The following is a 14,232-nucleotide window of genomic DNA, read 5'->3' as shown; positions in this document are numbered from 1 at the left end:
AGGGAATGTGCTGTGGGGACATTATACTGTGTGTGGGGAGGGAATGTGCTGTGGGGACATCATACTGTGTGTGGGGAGGGAATGTGCTGTGGGGACATCATACTGTGTGTGGGGAGGGAATGTGCTGTGGGGACATCATACTGTGTGTGGGGAGGGAATGTGCTGTGGGGACATCATACTGTGTGTGGAGGAATGTACTGTGGGGACATCATACTGTGTGTGGGGAGGGAATGTACTGTGGGGACATCATACTGTGTGTGGAGAGGGAATGTACTGTGGGGACATCATACTGTGTGTGGGGAGGGAATGTACTGTGGGGACATCATACTGTGTGTGGGGAGGGAATGTACTGTGGGTACATCATACTGTGTGTGGGGAGGGAATGTACTGTGGGGACATCATACTGTGTGTGGGGAGGGAATGTACTGTGGGGACATCATACTGTGTGTGGGGAGGGAATGTACTGTGGGGACATCATACTGTGTGTGGAGGGAATGTACTGTGGGGACATTATACTGTGTGTGGAGGGAATGTACTGTGGGGACATCATACTGTGTGTGGAGGGAATGTACTGTGGGGACATTATACTGTGTGTGGAGGGAATGTACTGTGGGGACATTATACTGTGTGTGGGGGGAATGTACTGTGGGGACATCATACTGTGTGTGGAGGGAATGTACTGTGGGGACATCATACTGTGTGTGGGGAGGGAATGTGCTGTGGGGACATCATACTGTGTGTGGGGAGGGAATGTGCTGTGGGGACATCATACTGTGTGTGGGGAGGGAATGTATTGTGGGGACATCATACTGTGTGTGGGGAGGGAATGTACTGTGGGGACATCATACTGTGTGTGGGGAGGGAATGTACTGTGGGGACATCATACTGTGTGTGGGGAGGGAATGTACTGTGGGGGCATCATACTGTGTGTGGAGGGAATGTACTGTGGGGACATCATACTGTGTGTGGGGAGGGAATGTGCTGTGGGGACATCATATTGTGTGTGGGGAGGGAATGTGCTGTGGGGACATCATACTGTGTGTGTGGGGAGGGAATGTGCTGTGGGGACATCATACTGTGTGTGGGGAGGGAATGTGCTGTGGGGACATCATACTGTGTGTGGGGAGGGAATGTACTGTGGGGACATCATACTGTATGTGGGGAGGGAATGTACTGTGGGGACATCATACTGTGTGTGGGGAGGGAATGTACTGTGGGGACATCATACTGTGTGTGGGGAGGGAATGTACTGTGGGGACATCATACTGTGTGTGGGGAGGGAATGTACTGTGGGGGCATCATACTGTGTGTGGAGGGAATGTACTGTGGGGACATCATACTGTGTGTGGGGAGGGAATGTGCTGTGGGGACATCATATTGTGTGTGGGGAGGGAATGTGCTGTGGGGACATCATACTGTGTGTGGGGAGGGAATGTGCTGTGGGGACATCATGCTGTGGGGACATCATACTGTGTGTGGAGGGAATGTTCTGTGGGGACATCATACTGTGTGTGGAGGGAATGTGCTGTGGGGACATCATACTGTGTGTGGAGGGAATGTACTGTGGGGACATCATACTGTGTGTGGAGGGAATGTACTGTGGGGACATCATACTGTGTGTGGAGGGAATGTACTGTGGGGACATCATACTGTGTGTGGAGGGAATGTTCTGTGGGGACATCATACTGTGTGTGGAGGGAATGTGCTGTGGGGACATCATACTGTGTGTGGAGGGAATGTTCTGTGGGGACATCATACTGTGTGTGGAGGGAATGTGCTGTGGGGACATCATACTGTGTGTGGAGGGAATGTGCTGTGGGGACATCATACTGTGTGTGGAGGGAATGTACTGTGGGGACATCATACTGTGTGTGGAGGGAATGTACTGTGGGGACATTATACTGTGTGTGGAGGGAATGTACTGTGGGGACATCATACTGTGTGTGGAGGGAATGTACTGTGGGGACATTATACTGTGTGTGGAGGGAATGTACTGTGGGGACATTATACTGTGTGTGGGGGGAATGTACTGTGGGGACATCATACTGTGTGTGGAGGGAATGTACTGTGGGGACATCATACTGTGTGTGGGGAGGGAATGTGCTGTGGGGACATCATACTGTGTGTGGGGAGGGAATGTGCTGTGGGGACATCATACTGTGTGTGGGGAGGGAATGTGCTGTGGGGACATCATACTGTGTGTGGGGAGGGAATGTACTGTGGGGGCATCATACTGTGTGTGGGGAGGGAATGTACTGTGGGGACATCATACTGTGTGTGGAGGAATGTACTGTGGGGACATCATACTGTGTGTGTGGAGGGAATGTACTGTGGGGACATCATACTGTGTGTGGGGAGGGAATGTACTGTGGGGACATCATACTGTGTGTGGGGAGGGAATGTACTGTGGGGACATCATACTGTGTGTGGGGAGGGAATGTACTGTGGGGACATCATATTGTGTGTGGGGAGGGAATGTACTGTGGGGACATCATACTGTGTGTGGGGAGGGAATGTACTGTGGGGACATCATACTGTGTGTGGGGAGGGAATGTGCTGTGGGGACATTATACTGTGTGTGGGGAGGGAATGTGCTGTGGGGACATTATACTGTGTGTGGGGAGGGAATGTGCTGTGGGGACATTATACTGTGTGTGGGGAGGGAATGTGCTGTGGGGACATCATACTGTGTGTGGGGAGGGAATGTGCTGTGGGGACATCATACTGTGTGTGGGGAGGGAATGTGCTGTGGGGACATCATACTGTGTGTGGGGAGGGAATGTGCTGTGGGGACATCATACTGTGTGTGGAGGAATGTACTGTGGGGACATCATACTGTGTGTGGGGAGGGAATGTACTGTGGGGACATCATACTGTGTGTGGAGAGGGAATGTACTGTGGGGACATCATACTGTGTGTGGGGAGGGAATGTACTGTGGGGACATCATACTGTGTGTGGGGAGGGAATGTACTGTGGGGACATCATACTGTGTGTGGGGAGGGAATGTACTGTGGGGACATCATACTGTGTGTGGGGAGGGAATGTACTGTGGGGACATCATACTGTGTGTGGGGAGGGAATGTACTGTGGGGACATCATACTGTGTGTGGGGAGGGAATGTACTGTGGGGACATCATACTGTGTGTGGGGAGGGAATGTACTGTGGGGACATCATACTGTGTGTGGGGAGGGAATGTACTGTGGGGACATCATACTGTGTGTGGGGAGGGAATGTGCTGTGGGGGCATCATACTGTGTGGGGAGGGAATGTGCTGTGGGGACATCATACTGTGTGTGGGGAGGGAATGTGCTGTGGGGACATCATACTGTGTGTGGGGAGGGAATGTGCTGTGGGGACATCATACTGTGTGTGGGGAGGGAATGTACTGTGGGGGCATCATACTGTGTGTGGGGAGGGAATGTACTGTGGGGACATCATACTGTGTGTGGAGGAATGTACTGTGGGGACATCATACTGTGTGTGTGGAGGGAATGTACTGTGGGGACATCATACTGTGTGTGGGGAGGGAATGTACTGTGGGGACATCATACTGTGTGTGGGGAGGGAATGTACTGTGGGGACATCATACTGTGTGTGGGGAGGGAATGTACTGTGGGGACATCATACTGTGTGTGGGGAGGGAATGTACTGTGGGGACATCATACTGTGTGTGGGGAGGGAATGTACTGTGGGGACATCATACTGTGTGTGGGGAGGGAATGTACTGTGGGGGCATCATACTGTGTGTGGAGGGAATGTACTGTGGGGACATCATACTGTGTGTGGGGAGGGAATGTGCTGTGGGGACATCATATTGTGTGTGGGGAGGGAATGTGCTGTGGGGACATCATACTGTGTGTGGGGAGGGAATGTGCTGTGGGGACATCATATTGTGTGTGGGGAGGGAATGTGCTGTGGGGACATCATACTGTGTGTGGGGAGGGAATGTGCTGTGGGGACATCATACTGTGTGTGGGGAGGGAATGTACTGTGGGGACATCATACTGTGTGTGGGGAGGGAATGTACTGTGGGGACATCATACTGTGTGTGGGGAGGGAATGTACTGTGGGGACATCATACTGTGTGTGGGGAGGGAATGTACTGTGAGGACATCATACTGTGTGTGGGGAGGGAATGTACTGTGGGGACATCATATTGTGTGTGGGGACATCATACTGTGTGTGGGGAGGGAATGTACTGTGGGGGCATCATACTGTGTGTGGAGGGAATGTACTGTGGGGACATCATACTGTGTGTGGGGAGGGAATGTGCTGTGGGGACATCATATTGTGTGTGGGGAGGGAATGTGCTTTGGGGACATCATACTGTGTGTGGGGAGGGAATGTGCTGTGGGGACATCATGCTGTGGGGACATCATACTGTGTGTGGAGGGAATGTTCTGTGGGGACATCATACTGTGTGTGGAGGGAATGTGCTGTGGGGACATCATACTGTGTGTGGAGGGAATGTACTGTGGGGACATCATACTGTGTGTGGAGGGAATGTACTGTGGGGACATCATACTGTGTGTGGAGGGAATGTACTGTGGGGACATCATACTGTGTGTGGAGGGAATGTACTGTGGGGACATCATACTGTGTGTGGAGGGAATGTTCTGTGGGGACATCATACTGTGTGTGGAGGGAATGTGCTGTGGGGACATCATACTGTGTGTGGAGGGAATGTTCTGTGGGGACATCATACTGTGTGTGGAGGGAATGTGCTGTGGGGACATCATACTGTGTGTGGAGGGAATGTGCTGTGGGGACATCATACTGTGTGTGGAGGGAATGTACTGTGGGGACATCATACTGTGTGTGGAGGGAATGTACTGTGGGGACATTATACTGTGTGTGGAGGGAATGTACTGTGGGGACATCATACTGTGTGTGGGGAGGGAATGTACTGTGGGGACATCATACTGTGTGTGGAGAGGGAATGTACTGTGGGGACATCATACTGTGTGTGGGGAGGGAATGTACTGTGGGGACATCATACTGTGTGTGGGGAGGGAATGTACTGTGGGGACATCATACTGTGTGTGGGGAGGGAATGTGCTGTGGGGACATCATACTGTGTGGGGAGGGAATGTACTGTGGGGACATCATACTGTGTGTGGGGAGGGAATGTACTGTGGGGACATCATACTGTGTGTGGGGAGGGAATGTACTGTGGGGACATCATACTGTGTGTGGGGAGGGAATGTACTGTGGGGACATCATACTGTGTGTGGGGAGGGAATGTGCTGTGGGGGCATCATACTGTGTGGGGAGGGAATGTGCTGTGGGGACATCATACTGTGTGTGGGGAGGGAATGTGCTGTGGGGACATCATACTGTGTGTGGGGAGGGAATGTGCTGTGGGGACATCATACTGTGTGTGGGGAGGGAATGTGCTGTGGGGACATCATACTGTGTGTGGGGAGGGAATGTACTGTGGGGGCATCATACTGTGTGTGGGGAGGGAATGTACTGTGGGGACATCATACTGTGTGTGGAGGAATGTACTGTGGGGACATCATACTGTGTGTGTGGAGGGAATGTACTGTGGGGACATCATACTGTGTGTGGGGAGGGAATGTACTGTGGGGACATCATAATGTGTGTGGGGAGGGAATGTACTGTGGGGACATCATACTGTGTGTGGGGAGGGAATGTACTGTGGGGACATCATACTGTGTGTGGGGAGGGAATGTACTGTGGGGACATCATACTGTGTGTGGGGAGGGAATGTACTGTGGGGACATCATACTGTGTGTGGGGAGGGAATGTGCTGTGGGGACATCATATTGTGTGTGGGGAGGGAATGTGCTGTGGGGACAACATACTGTGTGTGGGGAGGGAATGTGCTGTGGGGACATCATACTGTGTGTGGGGAGGGAATGTGCTGTGGGGACATCATACTGTGTGTGTGGAGGGAATGTACTGTGGGGACATCATACTGTGTGTGGGGAGGGAATGTACTGTGGGGACATCATACTGTGTGTGGGGAGGGAATGTACTGTGGGGACATCATACTGTGTGTGGGGAGGGAATGTACTGTGGGGACATCATACTGTGTGTGGGGAGGGAATGTACTGTGGGGACATCATACTGTGTGTGGGGAGGGAATGTACTGTGGGGGCATCATACTGTGTGTGGAGGGAATGTACTGTGGGGACATCATACTGTGTGTGGGGAGGGAATGTGCTGTGGGGACATCATATTGTGTGTGGGGAGGGAATGTGCTGTGGGGACAACATACTGTGTGTGGGGAGGGAATGTGCTGTGGGGACATCATACTGTGTGTGGGGAGGGAATGTGCTGTGGGGACATCATACTGTGTGTGGGGAGGGAATGTACTGTGGGGACATCATACTGTGTGTGGGGAGGGAATGTACTGTGGGGACATCATACTGTGTGTGGGGAGGGAATGTACTGTGGGGACATAATACTGTGTGTGGGGAGGGAATGTACTGTGGGGACATCATATTGTGTGTGGGGACATCATACTGTGTGTGGGGAGGGAATGTACTGTGGGGGCATCATACTGTGTGTGGAGGGAATGTACTGTGGGGACATCATACTGTGTGTGGGGAGGGAATGTGCTGTGGGGACATCATATTGTGTGTGGGGAGGGAATGTGCTGTGGGGACATCATACTGTGTGTGGGGAGGGAATGTGCTGTGGGGACATCATGCTGTGGGGACATCATACTGTGTGTGGAGGGAATGTTCTGTGGGGACATCATACTGTGTGTGGAGGGAATGTGCTGTGGGGACATCATACTGTGTGTGGAGGGAATGTACTGTGGGGACATCATACTGTGTGTGGAGGGAATGTACTGTGGGGACATCATACTGTGTGTGGAGGGAATGTACTGTGGGGACATCATACTGTGTGTGGAGGGAATGTTCTGTGGGGACATCATACTGTGTGTGGAGGGAATGTGCTGTGGGGACATCATACTGTGTGTGGAGGGAATGTTCTGTGGGGACATCATACTGTGTGTGGAGGGAATGTGCTGTGGGGACATCATACTGTGTGTGGAGGGAATGTGCTGTGGGGACATCATACTGTGTGTGGAGGGAATGTACTGTGGGGACATCATACTGTGTGTGGAGGGAATGTACTGTGGGGACATTATACTGTGTGTGGAGGGAATGTACTGTGGGGACATCATACTGTGTGTGGAGGGAATGTACTGTGGGGACATTATACTGTGTGTGGAGGGAATGTACTGTGGGGACATTATACTGTGTGTGGGGGGAATGTACTGTGGGGACATCATACTGTGTGTGGAGGGAATGTACTGTGGGAACATTATACTGTGTGTGGGGGGAATGTACTGTGGGGACATCATACTGTGTGTGGGGAGGGAATGTGCTGTGGGGACATCATACTGTGTGTGGGGAGGGAATGTGCTGTGGGGACATCATACTGTGTGTGGGGAGGGAATGTGCTGTGGGGACATCATACTGTGTGTGGGGAGGGAATGTACTGTGGGGACATCATACTGTGTGTGGGGAGGGAATGTACTGTGGGGACATCATACTGTGTGTGGGGAGGGAATGTACTGTGGGGACATCATACTGTGTGTGGGGAGGGAATGTACTGTGGGGACATCATACTGTGTGTGGGGAGGGAATGTACTGTGGGGGCATCATACTGTGTGTGGAGGGAATGTACTGTGGGGACATCATACTGTGTGTGGGGAGGGAATGTGCTGTGGGGACATCATATTGTGTGTGGGGAGGGAATGTGCTGTGGGGACATCATACTGTGTGTGGGGAGGGAATGTGCTGTGGGGACATCATACTGTGTGTGGGGAGGGAATGTGCTGTGGGGACATCATACTGTGTGTGGGGAGGGAATGTGCTGTGGGGACATCATACTGTGTGTGGGGAGGGAATGTACTGTGGGGACATCATACTGTGTGTGGGGAGGGAATGTACTGTGGGGACATCATACTGTGTGTGGGGAGGGAATGTACTGTGGGGACATCATACTGTGTGTGGGGAGGGAATGTACTGTGGGGACATCATACTGTGTGTGGGGAGGGAATGTACTGTGGGGACATCATATTGTGTGTGGGGACATCATACTGTGTGTGGGGAGGGAATGTACTGTGGGGGCATCATACTGTGTGTGGAGGGAATGTACTGTGGGGACATCATACTGTGTGTGGGGAGGGAATGTGCTGTGGGGACATCATATTGTGTGTGGGGAGGGAATGTGCTGTGGGGACATCATACTGTGTGTGGGGAGGGAATGTGCTGTGGGGACATCATACTGTGTGTGGAGGGAATGTTCTGTGGGGACATCATACTGTGTGTGGAGGGAATGTGCTGTGGGGACATCATACTGTGTGTGGAGGGAATGTACTGTGGGGACATCATACTGTGTGTGGAGGGAATGTACTGTGGGGACATCATACTGTGTGTGGAGGGAATATACTGTGGGGACATCATACTGTATGTGGAGGGAATGTTCTGTGGGGACATCATACTGTGTGTGGAGGGAATGTGCTGTGGGGACATCATACTGTGTGTGGAGGGAATGTGCTGTGGGGACATCATACTGTGTGTGGAGGGAATGTACTGTGGGGACATCATACTGTGTGTGGAGGGAATGTACTGTGGGGACATTATACTGTGTGTGGAGGGAATGTACTGTGGGGACATTATACTGTGTGTGGAGGGAATGTACTGTGGGGACATTATACTTTGTGTGGGGGGAATGTACTGTGGGGACATCATACTGTGTGTGGAGGGAATGTACTGTGGGGACATTATACTGTGTGTGGGGGGAATGTACTGTGGGGACATCATACTGTGTGTGGGGAGGGAATGTACTGTGGGGACATCATACTGTGTGTGGGGAGGGAATGTACTGTGGGGACATCATACTGTGTGTGGGGAGGGAATGTGCTGTGGGGACATCATACTGTGTGTGGGGAGGGAATGTGCTGTGGGGACATCATACTGTGTGTGGGGAGGGAATGTGCTGTGGGGACATCATACTGTGTGTGGGGAGGGAATGTACTGTGGGGACATCATACTGTGTGTGGGGAGGGAATGTACTGTGGGGACATCATACTGTGTGTGGGGAGGGAATGTACTGTGGGGACATCATACTGTGTGTGGGGAGGGAATGTACTGTGGGGACATCATACTGTGTGTGGGGAGGGAATGTACTGTGGGGACATCATATTGTGTGTGGGGACATCATACTGTGTGTGGGGAGGGAATGTACTGTGGGGGCATCATACTGTGTGTGGAGGGAATGTACTGTGGGGACATCATACTGTGTGTGGGGAGGGAATGTGCTGTGGGGACATCATATTGTGTGTGGGGAGGGAATGTGCTGTGGGGACATCATACTGTGTGTGGGGAGGGAATGTGCTGTGGGGACATCATACTGTGTGTGGAGGGAATGTTCTGTGGGGACATCATACTGTGTGTGGAGGGAATGTGCTGTGGGGACATCATACTGTGTGTGGAGGGAATGTACTGTGGGGACATCATACTGTGTGTGGAGGGAATGTACTGTGGGGACATCATACTGTGTGTGGAGGGAATATACTGTGGGGACATCATACTGTATGTGGAGGGAATGTTCTGTGGGGACATCATACTGTGTGTGGAGGGAATGTGCTGTGGGGACATCATACTGTGTGTGGAGGGAATGTTCTGTGGGGACATCATACTGTGTGTGGAGGGAATGTGCTGTGGGGACATCATACTGTGTGTGGAGGGAATGTGCTGTGGGGACATCATACTGTGTGTGGAGGGAATGTACTGTGGGGACATCATACTGTGTGTGGAGGGAATGTACTGTGGGGACATTATACTGTGTGTGGAGGGAATGTACTGTGGGGACATTATACTGTGTGTGGAGGGAATGTACTGTGGGGACATTATACTTTGTGTGGGGGGAATGTACTGTGGGGACATCATACTGTGTGTGGAGGGAATGTACTGTGGGGACATTATACTGTGTGTGGGGGGAATGTACTGTGGGGACATCATACTGTGTGTGGGGAGGGAATGTACTGTGGGGACATCATACTGTGTGTGGGGAGGGAATGTACTGTGGGGACATCATACTGTGTGTGGGGAGGGAATGTACTGTGGGGGCATCATACTGTGTGTGGAGGGAATGTACTGTGGGGACATCATACTGTGTGTGGGGAGGGAATGTGCTGTGGGGACATCATATTGTGTGTGGGGAGGGAATGTGCTGTGGGGACATCATACTGTGTGTGGGGAGGGAATGTGCTGTGGGGACATCATATTGTGTGTGGGGAGGGAATGTGCTGTGGGGACATCATACTGTGTGTGGGGAGGGAATGTGCTGTGGGGACATCATACTGTGTGTGGGGAGGGAATGTACTGTGGGGACATCATACTGTGTGTGGGGAGGGAATGTACTGTGGGGACATCATACTGTGTGTGGGGAGGGAATGTACTGTGGGGACATCATACTGTGTGTGGGGAGGGAATGTACTGTGGGGACATCATACTGTGTGTGGGGAGGGAATGTACTGTGGGGACATCATACTGTGTGTGGGGAGGGAATGTACTGTGGGGACATCATATTGTGTGTGGGGAGGGAATGTACTGTGGGGACATCATATTGTGTGTGGGGAGGGAATGTACTGTGGGGGCATCATACTGTGTGTGGAGGGAATGTACTGTGGGGACATCATACTGTGTGTGGGGAGGGAATGTGCTGTGGGGACATCATATTGTGTGTGGGGAGGGAATGTGCTGTGGGGACATCATACTGTGTGTGGGGAGGGAATGTGCTGTGGGGACATCATGCTGTGGGGACATCATACTGTGTGTGGAGGGAATGTTCTGTGGGGACATCATACTGTGTGTGGAGGGAATGTGCTGTGGGGACATCATACTGTGTGTGGAGGGAATGTACTGTGGGGACATCATACTGTGTGTGGAGGGAATGTACTGTGGGGACATCATACTGTGTGTGGAGGGAATGTACTGTGGGGACATCATACTGTGTGTGGAGGGAATGTTCTGTGGGGACATCATACTGTGTGTGGAGGGAATGTGCTGTGGGGACATCATACTGTGTGTGGAGGGAATGTTCTGTGGGGACATCATACTGTGTGTGGAGGGAATGTGCTGTGGGGACATCATACTGTGTGTGGAGGGAATGTGCTGTGGGGACATCATACTGTGTGTGGAGGGAATGTACTGTGGGGACATCATACTGTGTGTGGAGGGAATGTACTGTGGGGACATCATACTGTGTGTGGGGAGGGAATGTACTGTGGGGACATCATACTGTGTGTGGGGAGGGAATGTACTGTGGGGACATCATACTGTGTGTGGGGAGGGAATGTACTGTGGGGACATCATATTGTGTGTGGGGAGGGAATGTACTGTGGGGACATCATATTGTGTGTGGGGAGGGAATGTACTGTGGGGGCATCATACTGTGTGTGGAGGGAATGTACTGTGGGGACACTATAATGTGTGTGGAGGGAATGTACTGTGGGGACATCATACTGTGTGTGGAGGGAATGTACTGTGGGGACATCATACTGTGTGGGGGGAATGTACTGTGGGGACATCATACTGTGTGTGGAGGGAATGTACTGTGGGGACATCATACTGTGTGTGGAGGGAATGTACTGTGGGGACATTATACTGTGTGTGGAGGGAATGTACTGTGGGGACATTATACTGTGTGTGGGGGGAATGTACTGTGGGGACATCATACTGTGTGTGGAGGGAATGTACTGTGGGGACATTATACTGTGTGTGGGGGGAATGTACTGTGGGGACATCATACTGTGTGTGGAGGGAATGTACTGTGGGGACATTATACTGTGTGGAGGGAATGTACTGTGGGGACATCATACTGTGTGTGGAGGAATGTACTGTGGGGACATTATACTGTGTGTGAGGAGGGAATGTACTGTGGGGACATTATACTGTGTGTGAGGAGGGAATGTACTGTGGGGACGTCATACAGATTGTGGCAACATACTGTGTGGTGAGGACCATGGAGGCCTCATACAGTGTAGAGTGTCTTACCGTTGCCATTATTTTGGTCGCCTCTAGTCCCCCTAATAAGTTCAATAAAAGAGTTTCATATGTTCCCTAAAATGATTGAAATAACAAAGACGAAGACGCCCACACATTTTAGCTGTGTCCAGCCCGGCCCAGATGTATCCAAAGGTGCGGACATTAAAAACTACCGTAAAAGTGGGTGGACGGCTGTTGTAAAGGACACTAAAAAAGACACTTGTTGTGAGGTTTTTTTTTTTTTTGGGGGGGGGGGGGGGGGGCGGTGCATATACCGGCGACTGATGGCACGGCGTCCCCTTTAATAATCGTTGCTGGCTCTGACTTTCTCTCACTTCCTTTCCTTAGGAATCTGGTGATGAGGAATACAACCAGGTCCGATCGGAGAGCGAGGATGAGGTGGACTCTGACTTTGACATTGATGAGGGCGATGAGCCCACCAGTGACCACGAGGAGGACGAACCAAAGCGGAAGCGCAGGGTAGTGACCAAGGCTTATAAGGTGAGAGCAGAAGTAGTCGTCTTCCAGCGGGGAAACCTTGAAGTGTGTCTCGTTGAGAGTGCTGCTGGAACTGACCTTGCGATTAGTTTGAATTTGTGCAGTGGGTGTGTAGAGCATGGGGGATGTCCTCTTGGTCGCTTCTATTCCCCCTCAATTATGCTACAGCTCCCTTGTCTCCTCCACAGGAGCCGATTCAGCTCCTGAAGCCCAAACCGAAGCCCAAACCTGATGCTGCGCCCAAAAGCCGCCCGGAGAGACCTCCCCCGCAGGAGGTCACAGAAGACAGTGCTGACAGTGAGTGTGTGGTGACTGTTTCCTGGACGTTGAGAGCTGTTGCTCCCTGTTTTCAGCTCTCCTGAAGTCCTGGACTTTGAACGTGCCTTTTCTCGACAGGTCGTAAGCAGATGCGCCAATCTACCACCGAGCACACGCGCCAGACCTTCCTGCGGGTGCAAGAGAGGCAGGTGCAGTCCCGCAAGAAAAAAGGACCTCACACTGACAGACCCCTGACCCAGGAGGAGCTTCTGGAGGAGGCCAAGATTACTGAGGAGATCAACATCCGCTCGCTGGGTATGTACACGGTGGTGAAAAAAAGTTACGACTCATGGAAGAAGAGGAAAAAATTAAAAGCTGCCTGTCGGGAAGGAGTTGATCATTTTGCTAATCGCCCCCTTATACCGTTTTTTTTCTGCTCGCAGAAAATTACGAGCGCCTGGAGGCGGACAAGAAAAAGCAGGTGCAGAAGAAGCAGAGATACGTGGGGCCGACCATCCGCTACCACTCCGTGGTCATGCCACTTATCGCGGACGCAGGCGTGAAGGAGGAAAACGTAGACGTGGAAGGGTGAGTGCAATCAATATGGCCGCCATGGCATCGAGTCACACAGAAACCCCCCCCCCTCCTCTGAAGGCTTTGTACTGGTATCGGTAATGGCTTCCATATTGGTTGCACTGAACCCTACTCTTCTTTTCCAGGTTGGAGCTGGAGCAGTCCGGTGACTCCGTTGTGCCTCCTGTCAGCAAGTGTTCCCGCACCTTCATCACCTTCTCGGAAGACGAGACTTTCGAACATATTTTCCCCAGGAACAAAACTCGGCTCCCCGTCCGTGAGCTGTGCCCCGTCACCCACAAACCCGCTCAGTACAGAGACCCCATCACCGACATCCCTTATTACAACGCCCGTGCCTTCAAGATCATCCGAGAGGCGTACAAGAAATACATCACTGCTCATGGCCTGCCCAACGCCGCCATGGCTGCCGCTTCCATGGCTCCTGCCAGCACCACACAGGACAACAGCCAGCGCAATTCGCGGCAGAAAATAGTCATCAAGCAGAGCGTGCCGACATCCTGATCACCCGGGCAGTGCGGCGACCGAGGAAGACGGGCGCACAGCAACGCTCATCATTCATGTGTTGTTGTTTTTTTAATGTTTTTCTATATAATAAATTATTTTCTGGTCCCTGTCCCTTCTGTGTGGTGTAATCTCCATAGACCATGGCGGGACAGAGGGGGGGGGGTATCTGAATTTAATTCTTTGAGCAAAAAAAAGTAAATTAAATACTAACCCCTTAATGACCAATTCCGACACTTGGATCAATATCGGACAAGTCTCTGATTTTCGATCCGAGGAAAAGGACGGCCGTGTGAACTACCCCTTAGCCCAGGGATCCCCCAGCTGAGGCTCGGGTGGTT

The 14,232-nt window shown here is 52.0% G+C and overlaps 1 protein-coding gene across 1 annotated transcript in view; it reads left to right on the top strand.

Moving 5' to 3' along the window:
• The window catches only part of VPS72 (vacuolar protein sorting 72 homolog), an 80,556-nt gene extending 66,551 nt beyond the window's left edge, over positions 1–14,005 (top strand). The window contains exons 2-6 of the mRNA XM_073637628.1: positions 12,389–12,541; positions 12,727–12,835; positions 12,935–13,111; positions 13,240–13,384; positions 13,516–14,005. Of these exons, the coding sequence (XP_073493729.1) occupies positions 12,389–12,541; positions 12,727–12,835; positions 12,935–13,111; positions 13,240–13,384; positions 13,516–13,891 (960 nt within the window). The 3' untranslated portion in view covers positions 13,892–14,005. The remainder of the gene's footprint in view (positions 1–12,388; positions 12,542–12,726; positions 12,836–12,934; positions 13,112–13,239; positions 13,385–13,515) is intronic.
• Positions 14,006–14,232: the final 227 nt, after the last annotated feature.

Source organism: Phyllobates terribilis, unplaced genomic scaffold (assembly GCF_046119375.1).
Source record: "Phyllobates terribilis strain yellow unplaced genomic scaffold, ASM4611937v1 Scaffold_7__3_contigs__length_470593459, whole genome shotgun sequence".
Classification (NCBI taxonomy): Eukaryota; Metazoa; Chordata; class Amphibia; order Anura; family Dendrobatidae; genus Phyllobates; species Phyllobates terribilis.
Note: the sequence above shows the minus strand (reverse complement) of the source record. Positions and strands in the feature narration are given on the sequence as shown.